This window comes from Simochromis diagramma, unplaced genomic scaffold, assembly GCF_900408965.1.
Source record: "Simochromis diagramma unplaced genomic scaffold, fSimDia1.1 OVJJ01000362.1, whole genome shotgun sequence".
Lineage (NCBI taxonomy): Eukaryota > Metazoa > Chordata > Actinopteri > Cichliformes > Cichlidae > Simochromis > Simochromis diagramma.
Genome location: NW_024386815.1, coordinates 339,394 through 349,442, shown reverse-complemented (window position 1 = coordinate 349,442; position 10,049 = coordinate 339,394). Strand labels below are relative to the sequence as shown.

The following is a 10,049-nucleotide window of genomic DNA, read 5'->3' as shown; positions in this document are numbered from 1 at the left end:
TCGTCCCATAAACGACAAAACACAGGTTTGAGATGAGCTTGGTCCTCAAATTATGCCCAGTGCCTGTTTTTGGTCCTCACTTGTGCGTAACGAGCCAGCGAAAAGGAATTCTTCTCACCAAATCACCAACCAGCCAAACTGTCAGTGTTGCTGTTTTGGTACTTTCCACCTCTGAATATCAGCTTATAGTTTTTCTTATAAAATATCAGAAATTGGTGAACTGAAATTAATCTACAAGACTTTTCGGAATCTTAGGGGGCATCTTCGCTATTTGAGTATTTTCCGCTTTATTTGTATTGTGTTTTAGAATTTTTACATTTACTACGTGGGAAGAAACAAGTGATTATCAAATATGAGAAATGTGGGTTGGAAAATATTCCCAAACTGCTGTCCATTCATTTTAAGTCAGTAACCTTTTTTGACACTGGACTAAACTCTGACCAATCGAAAATAAAAAAATAAAATAAAACAAAAAATACTTTTGTAGCTTTATTTCATAGTTGAATCAACAACGGACCATTCCAGGGAAATATTCTGATTTTGTACCCTTCGAAATAAGAACCTTGGATCCTTGGCCTGCGCGAAAAATATTAAAATATCCGTGTGTCAACTTTTCTTTCACTAGTGCGCAAAGGTCTTCTGAAATCTATTGAATGCGATTTTTTTTCTGTGATATTGTATAATTACTTGTGTTAATAGATCCATAAATATATGTATTCAGAAGATTTTTCTTTCCGAGTTTGGACTGTTACCTGTGAGAATGAGCTGAAATAACACCCCCATACTGAAATAATAGGCTGCACTGCAGCCTCACCGGGCTCACCCCCTTAAAATTCTCCAGTCCATTTTCCTCCTCGGGATAAATGGTGAAACTTGTAGCAATAATACCCTCTTCTTTCACACAAACGCCTCCCCGCTGCCATCACCTCGAGCCCGGCTGCCCCCGAAGCCTCACGGCTGGGGATCTCGGAGAGCCTTTCTCCGCGAACAAAAAAAGCCTCCTGAAGGGGAACAAAAGTGACCACATTTTTCCTCCATGTCCCCTTCTCCGCGCAGAATAACCCGCTGCCTGTCGCTCAAATGGGAATATTAGGACGTCAATCTCACGGCCCCTGTGCGCTTTTGTCTTTGCTGAGTGCCCAGCTCTGCCTACCACACACCTTTTGTCCGACAATCCAATAAGAGCCATTATTCTCGCTCCCTAGCCCGGCTGCAGCTCGCTCTTCGGGTATTTTAGGTGCTTAATCGCGTCCTTTTAAGGACCTCAAATGGAGAATAACTTCCTCCTTTCACGTCGCCTTGCACCGGGACAAAGAGTTCCTGTGTCCTAGCTTCTACCAGGACCTGTGTTTATGAGCAAAATCTGCCACCACGAATCAGATTCACTAATATTCACCATCTGATTCACTGTTACACCGTATGGAAGCAAATATATACAATCAACAATGTTTCTTTGCAGATTTAGGGGAAGATAGGATTTCATTTTCTTCTCTGTGATGTATTTTGGTATTATAATAATCGTTCTTTCTCAAATTTAGCACATACAATAAGATTATTATGCTTCTGTGCGGATACAGAATCAAAACGCACTTTCTTTAATCTCTTGGGTTTATTTGAATAGATGTGAAATAGACTAAAACAATTCTCTGTTGAACAAAAAAAACATTTTAAAGCAGTTCAGTCTCTCCATAACCTAAAAATATAAACGACAAAAACAATCGTTAAAAAACAGTCTTTTTCAGTTCAATTAAGGAGAACTGCGCAAACTTGTGCGTAACTTCCCCTCTGTGCTTCAGTGCCGAACTAGAGCACCAACAAATATTGGACCACAGAAAAAAAAATTCACCCAAGCCAGTTCTGTTTAGAAATTCGACAACCAGCAAATTACGGAAACTAATTTTCTCTATAATTCTCCAAATATCCGGAAAAGTGAATCCAAACGCGCATCCGTTATAAGCAATACTGTATTCTGGCTGTATTTTGACCAGGTTAATACACACTTCTAAAGGAAAGAATGTGGGTTGAAGAACTCCGTTTAAAAAAAGATACTGGTTCTGTTATGGTGAGGCTACCAGGCCCTGATCCCCTGCAGCGAGCCCTGACAAGATGTGACCGCTGTCCCTTGGTGTGTTTGAGCCTGTGGGGAGCTGCCGAGGCCGCTCACGTTTCCCAAGTTCATGTTCATGAAGGCGTTGGGGGTGCCGGAGGGAGGAAGGGCGGGGATACTGGTGTAGGTGCAGCTGTAGTTGGTGTTATACGCCGGGCTGTTGTATGTGTAGGCCGGGTATCCGTTATAGCCGTACGGATTGGATCCGTACGGAGCAGTAGCCGCGGCGGCATAGCTCTGCGCTCCTCCCAGACACGGCTTCCCATCCCGAACCAGCACCGGCACGGCCACGCGCCTCGGCGGCGGAGGATGATGCTGCCCCGTCGCTTCCAGAGACTTGTCTTGCCGCTGCCGTTTGCACTTGTAGCGGCGGTTCTGAAACCAGATCTTCACCTGGTTAGAAGTGAGTTTGAGGGTGGTCGCCAGGTGCTCTCGCTCCGGGGCGGACAGGTAGCGCTGCTGCTTGAAGCGCCTCTCCAGCTCGAAGACCTGCGCCTGGGAGAAAAGAACTCTGGGTCTCCGCCGGCTCCTCTGCTTCTGCACCGGCCTCTCCGTGTCGCCCTGCCCGCCCTCGGCTGCCTCCTCCCGGGACACCAGCCCGCAGTTTTCTGGGCAGGTTGGGAAATTCACAGAAGTATGAAGTTAATATCTCTTTAAGAAAACACGGGAATCATGTCTCCCAATTGTGGCATTTGTTTTAATCCTCACTCAATAAAGTACTGAACTGAAGCCACAGGCCCTCACGCTTCCGTCAGTACCTGTCAGCTTCACGAGAACCTGTCACCTCAGAGACAACACTCCACTGCAGCTCAAGCTTTTAGCCAGGGCGCACAATTCAAAGATAAAACACGCAACGCCGGAATGGACTAATTATAGGTGGTTTATTTATTCATTTATTTTTTAACACTTCTGAACTTAGAAGGATGCAAGTCACCTACCCGCTAATTCTGTCAACAGTTTATGTCTGATGAATAATTGTGTGAACTCTGTAGAGAGGAGCCGAAGTCGCCGTGTCCGCCTGTGTTTATTAGCGCTACTTGTCGGTGTCACTTCTTTTACAAGCCTCTTTAAACTAATTGTCGGTTTATGGTCCAGACAGCATAACAGACTCCAAATAACAGGCAAGCGACTGAACCACTAGAAAGTGTTTGACATCTCCAGACTTTACTGGATTCGTCTCAGGGCTTCTGACTTCCACCATTTGGAAGCTCTTTATTGGAATAATGCCCGGCGTGTGTGCAGATGGAAGAGCCGGGCAGAGACAAGAGGCCCCAGAAAGCCGCGTAACCCAAATTATGTTCCACGTATTTTATTAAGTATTTTTTGCACGTATTATCTTTTGATTTTTCCGCCGGTTGTCATCTTTAAGGTCACGCGTATATTATTTAGAACATTTCACAAACTATGTTATGTTTTCTCACGTGGCTCACATTAAGTTTAAAGTCTCTTGGTATTAAATTTGATAATGAGCCATACAACTGTGACCAGATCAGTTACAAAGAAAGTGCTGTGTGAAAGTTTATGTTAACATTAGAGGCATTTTTACTATTTGCTGTTTGGTTGGGTTACAGGTCACTGAGTTTGTGGTAAACATGTAAAGCATTCTGCGGGCACTGAATATATGACATATTAAAGGTTTAATCCGCTTTGTTCTTTCGTCCTTTATACTGTGAATATTTCTGGTTTTCTTTAAAAGGCCTGTTGAAATCTTTTAAAATACTTTTACGCGCGTCTTTTGCCTTTTCGTGCAGTTTTTACAACAGCGGCTCGAGTTTGTACTCACTGTTTTCCTGCTCCTCCAGCTCGGCGGCCTCCAGCTTGGCTCCCTGCAAGCCGGGATGCACGTACATGTCCGGAGATAGGCTGGTGTCCCCCCGTTCTTCCTCCCGCACTGCAAGCGCGCTGAGGTAAGCCAGGTTGTCTTCTCCGTCCGAGAAGGAAGGGCTGTCCCGGGCTCCGGCGAGCATGCAGGACGGCGCGGTTTGGAAATGCTGCTGCTGCTGCTGGGGAGGAGAGCGGGACAAGTGCTGCTGGGTGTGGATTCGGTGCGTGAGCTCCAGGGTTCCGGACTGCTGCTGTTGCTGTTGTTGCTGCTGCTGCTCCAGCTTCAGGATATCCTTGACAGAAAACGGCGTGGAGGTGAGCGGGCTCTGCAGCATCATGTCATCCAGCTCCTGCTCTGCAGCATCGAGGAAATGAAGCCCTCCGAGTAACATGCACTCCCCTTCGCCTTTTCCCACTTTTTTCTCTAGCAAATAATTGAGCGTAAAAGCCCCTTGTTTGGCAATCGGAGGTGCGTTAAGCCTCTGAAATCCCTCATCGCCATAAATCGCACGAAAACACGGGTATTAGTCCCGGGTTTGTCCATGCAGATGTCTTGCCTGACAGATATAATATCGGGCTTTGTGAGTGAAGTTTGGACCGGGGAGGGGAAGGAGCACCTCTGCCTCTTCTGGTATCAGGGGGAGGGGTGTGTGTGAAATGGAAAGTCCGTGAAGGCTGGAAGAGAAACGTTTGGGAATTAGAGAGAGAGGAGGAGGGAGGGGCATAGGTGACGCGTTTGCACGGACTGGTTATGTTTTTTGAACGTGGTGAACTAAGAATTGTACTGACAATACTCGTCCACTGCCCGGTTCCTTCATGTTTCTGTACATCTTGGGGACAGTCCCAACAGGACTTAAAATCTGGGACTCTCCACCAATTGCTCTATAGAGCTGAAGAGGCTTCTCGGATGAGAGATGAAACGTAGTCCAGAAACTTAAAGAAGTCCAGACGCTTTGTTTTTCCAAGCTCCTTAGATTGTACTTAAATTAGTTTCCCCACTTTTTACGCACTCATTTAGCTCCAAGAAGCACAGAAACAGCCCTGCAAATAGCTGGCCCTATACGTTTATTATTATATTTGAATCTAATGTACAGAGTTATTTTTAAATTGTTATTTTACACTGGTTATACCCCCGGGGTCCTTGTAGTTTTGTGTGGCCCTTGGTTTTTGTGCCAATCCGTGTGCTCTTTTCAGAAGCTAACAGTTCGTGTCGGCGGTGATACGTCAAGGTCAGGTTAAGAGTTCCTGCCTTGTAGATGAAGTGTAACTGAGTTGACTAATAGTAGAAGTTTCTCTGAAAATCATTACCCAAAATAATAAACGACAATTTTTAGCGCCAGGAGACATTTTCACAGCCAAAATGTGGAACAAAGGTGGCTTTAAAATTGGCTTTTTTTTGGCTTAAAAGTGGTCAAAAGCAGCAGCCAGAAATAAAATATATATGCGATGGAACACATAATGGTCAATATGTACAAACGTGTACTGTTTTTATTCTTTGAGACATTGACTGCGTTCAGTAAAGGCCGCTCGCTTCCGTCTCACAAAGCTCCAGATTTTCAAACCTTTACTCTGTTTTTTAGAGAAGCTGGACTGCACATCAGGGACGTGCGTAAAATACTCCAGAAAACTTCCCCGTTTCATGTAACAGCGGAGCAATAAAAGTGTCTGATGGCGCTTTAAACCTGCCACTCACTGCAGCTCCACTGAGGCGCAGATCCCCGCTGTTTACTGCACAACACGGAGCTGCTATCATTTCTGTTCACTCTCAGAACTCTCAGCAGACTGTTGTGATGCCCGGTCTCTCTGCGCCTCTGCAGCCTCGTCTTCCAGCAGCTCTGCTCGGTGTCCCTCTGTCCTCTTTATCGCTGCTGTTGTATTAATAACCGCTCTGGGCCGATAAGCAGCCCCCCCGGGGCAATTAAAATTCCTCCAAGAAAACTGACTGACGTTTTTAGCCCGGCCTAATCTGCTCCTATCAGCTCCCCTTTCCGTTTTGCAGTGGGACCCCTCGCCTCATTCACCCCTCTCCCTCTGGTCCTCCTGCGAGTTTTTCCTCTCTGGACACATGGCAGGTGGACGGCGCCTGGTAGCTGGACTCTTCACAAACAGCTGCGATATTAGAATTACTAACTCAGTGGCAGTGCTTCTTTATTGAACCTGCCAACGTGCAGCATCAAAAATTATAGTTTCAAAGGCGCGGATTCAAAACATCTACGTGACTCATTTTATTCAAGTAACTTTTTAAGACAGTTTTCAGCTGCATGTGTTGTTTCATACACACACATTCACAGTGAATACCACAGAAAACTCTCGGAGGGTTGTTTGTAGTTCATTCTAATGGGAAAGCTTATTCTTCTTTAGAATCAGTAACGTGGAAGTTTGGAGTACGCCTGGGACAATCTGTCGGTCCAAAATGTAATCACACAGTTGAACACTGTGTCCTGGTGAAGTGGAGCTTTCACTGTTGGTTCTTACAGTCTGGGAAATAAAATTAATTTGGTGAAACAAAGAAAATAATATATGTCCTTTTACTGGACTATTAGGATACATCATAAGGACAAAGCCTAAACTCAGACATCACAAATTGATGACTAAACACAAAAATAAAAAAAATAAAAAAATTATTTCGGGCTCACATGTCTGTGTGTTTGTGTTGTGTGGACACTTCTGAACATCCATGTAGACAAAAAGTGGGCAATTAATTTTCCCAAAGGGCCACATGAGAGACTGGGACTGCTGCAGAGGGTTGAACTCACTTTTATTTTTGACCTTACCTCTAGTGTGGCCCTCTTGGGAAAATGATTGGTTCACTCCTGTAGACATACAGTAATTTTTGTTTATGTATTAACTTGCTTTATATGTGAAATGGGATTTAAATTTGGTAAACTATATGAAAAGAAGTTGCACATGCCAACAGAACCACTCCGATATTTCCGATAAGTGTTGCAATCAAGAGCAAATTTACCAGAAAAGCTTTTTTCTAAACTCTAACATTTATCTCTCAGTTTTTTTTATTATCCCGTTTGGGAAAAACACACTGAGAGAAAGGGACATAAACAAATGTCCCAGGAGCAAAGTTTCCCTTCAGTTTCTGTTGTCTTCCTTCTGCAAAGATACTGAATAACACAATCCCGTTTTTCATACGTACTTTACAACAATTCAGAATGCATTTGTAGACTTTTATTAAGCTTTCTATGAGTCTTTACAGAAGAAAGTGTAACATATCAAAAACTGCACAATCAAGATCTGACATGTCTCCATTGATGAGCCTTATGGTCCCCGCGGGGCCCCCAAACATATGTTTTCACAATTTCTCTCTTACAGCAACGTAAGTATTTATTTATTTATTTATTTATTTAAGTATTAGGATCAAAATTTGCAAATTTGTCTGAGATGTAAAAAAAAGAAAAAGTTGCTGCATTGCAGTTTATTTTATTATGTGAAATATACCTGCCGCTGTGCACATTGTCATAATTTCATAAGGCGAATAAGGTAAATGTAACACCAAACTAAACTAAACTAACAATGATCTTGTTTATGGCCACACACAGACCTGTGCTGCCTGTGTGTAACCCAGCAGATAGTAAATATCCTGCGGTGCAGCTCTATCTATGGAGCTAGAAACAGAGAGATGTATGTGTGGATGTCCGTGTAGACACATCGGCAACTTTCTCTATTTCACTCTATGTCATCATCGAGCGCGTCCTCATAAAAAAGGGCCAAACAAAGCAGGATGGTGTTTAGACTGGCACGCGGCCGCCTCCATTTACTTTAAATAAGCATTAAATCCAAAGACGCCAGGCTGAGCACTCGGTTTCTGTGTGTCAGTGTAGCCAGAGCTCTAAAGTAGCTATTGGAAAGAAAATAAAACTTGTTCAAGTTAAGCGACTCGGGACATTTGGTTTTGGTTGGGAGGGCAAGCATTTTGAGAATGTGGTGCTCTTGGTGTTCTTAAAGGGTCTTCAGAGCGAGGAATTCTTTAACCGTGAACTATGCATGATCTCATTTTAGATTTAAAACTTGAAGCTGACTCTGTGGAGCCACACTAAAGAAAGAAGAATCCAATGAAGCAAACAGGCTACATATTCAATCGCTCATAATCCAAATATCCATCACATTCAGTGAATAGCGCCACAGTTTCATGGCTGTTACCAGTTCCCACCCAACATAAAATGAATATCCTTTACTTTTTAAAAACAATTTCATGCCCCTGAGCATAAAAACAGTCTGATTAAAATGTTGCTCTTATTCAAATGAATCTACATCTGCACCGTGGAGATCACGGAGAAGCATGAGCTTTTTCGACTCTTTGAGCTTGTTGTTTTGTCAAGTAGCTGTTTTTAGGATACTAGCTGCTGCACACCATCTGCCCACTTAAACACATTAAACGTTCTTGTCAGAAGCTGTGCAAGTGTTGGGAATTCTTCACTGTGCGTGTGGGTGTGTGTGAATTTTAGGGATCCTACATGTCCTCTGAGGTTTTGCAGTAAAGCTGGAGGAACGCCGCGAGTTCAGCTCTACAAACAGCAGCGACTCATTTTACTGTATCATGTCCATCTGGAGGGAGGAGGCTGTTGTGTTTGTGGTGCTGACAGACGTGGAAGGGAGACTGTGACCTTTCCGGGAGCTTCTGATTGGACTTTTATCTTTCACACAAACAGAGATAAGTCAGTTAGAATGTGGGTGAGTGAAGCTTATCAGAAGTTTGATGGGTTAAATTACTCGAATGTATCACTTTGCCTCCGTTTACTGAAAAAAACAAAATCATGTTTTCTTTGAAGATATTGAAGGACTACTTGGTCATTTTGTTACTAGATCCTTCTCGATCTCTGCTCCAAGAGCTCATGCACTTGGTCACAGTCTTTTATGCTACTTGTACAAATTATACTTATAAGGCAATTTGTGTCTCCTTTCTTTTAAAATACCCTGTCAGCTAACACCACTTACAAAGCTACTAACAACATATTTTGCTTTACATTTCCTTGAAAATTGTTACTTGTTACGTCCCTGTTCTCCTGCAATTATGTTCTAAGTATGATTAGATACTAGAAACTAAATACTTAAATTTGAACATTTTCGGGGTAACATTTTGGAAAACAAACAGCAGAATATCCACAAAATCTGATGATGATCATGATTTTTTTAAATTGTTTTTATCATTCTAGCACCAAGGTCAAAGTTTAACTTATATTTTTCAGTTATAAGCCTATTTTATTTAATATTGTTACAGAACTCATACTCACTTCAGGGAATTTGGGTTTGTGTGTTTTTTTTTCTTTCCTTTTTTGTTTGAAGCCATAACTTTACTTTACAACTGGGACGTTAGTGAATTTAGTGAAATTTCTCTCCCCCCACCCTTTCTCTCCCCCCCTCTCTGTATTATGAATGTAACAATAGGAAATGCTACACCTCTTGTCTTCTGTCTGTTTGCGGCCCTGCAGAGGCGCCAGGCGGCTCTGGATGGTTGGATGGAGAGAGAGAGAAGTGAGGGAGATAATCACCGCTTCAGAGCCATGCATTTGTGTGCTGTGTGTGTGTGCGTGATAGAGAGCGAGCGCGTGTGTGCGTGCAATGTGTGTGTTTGGATGTAAAGGACAGCTCAGATAGTTGTCAGAAGGTTAAATGTGATGATGAAGGAGGGTCAGTCAGCTCCAGAAACAAACTTTATTAGGCAGTTAAAGGGCAATAACTGACACACACACACACACACACACACAGACAGCTGTAGACTGTAAACACGACTCTGAAGTCGTATCATTTCTTCGATTCAGTGTTATGTGGACTAGATCGTGGCTCAAAGAGTTGGCAGTTCGTCTTGTAACCGGAAGGTTGCCGGTTCGAGCCCCGGCTCGGGCGGTCTCGGTCGTTGTGTCCTTGGGCAAGACACTTCACCTGCCGCCTACTGGTGTTGGCCAGAGGGGCCGATGGCGCGATATGGCAACCTCGTTACCTTTTGTTTTGAAGTTAACCTGCGCCTCAGACTGAGAGTGTGTAGAAATCTACAGAGATGAAATAGAACTGAATAGAACAGAGTACAAATTTCTACAGTTTTAAAGTGCAAAAAGATTTAAACCGAAAATCACAATTGCACAACCAGTTCAAATGAATAATAACTTGA

At 43.3% G+C, this 10,049-nt stretch overlaps 1 protein-coding gene across 1 annotated transcript; it reads right to left on the bottom strand.

Annotated features, from left to right (window-relative positions):
• Positions 1–1,590: 1,590 nt before the first annotated feature.
• On the bottom strand, positions 1,591–5,184 carry LOC120730708 (homeobox protein Nkx-2.3-like). The gene is made up of 2 exons (XM_040027167.1): positions 3,891–5,184; positions 1,591–2,715 (listed from the first exon to the last, which is right to left on the bottom strand). Exons 1-2 carry the CDS (start codon positions 4,321–4,323, stop codon positions 2,069–2,071), a joined length of 1,080 nt encoding a protein of 359 aa, XP_039883101.1. The 5' UTR covers positions 4,324–5,184; the 3' UTR covers positions 1,591–2,068.
• Between the last annotated feature and the right edge of the window lie 4,865 nt (positions 5,185–10,049).

Excerpts from the sequence above, each read along its gene's own strand:
- LOC120730708 (XM_040027167.1), bottom strand. The coding sequence starts at position 4,323 with ATGTTACTCGGAGGGCTTCATTTCCTCGATGCTGCAGAGCAGGAGCTG. Across the intron at positions 2,716-3,890 it reads GCTGGAGGAGCAGGAAAACA|AAAACTGCGGGCTGGTGTCC; the intron begins GTGAGTACAAAC and ends CAACCTGCCCAG.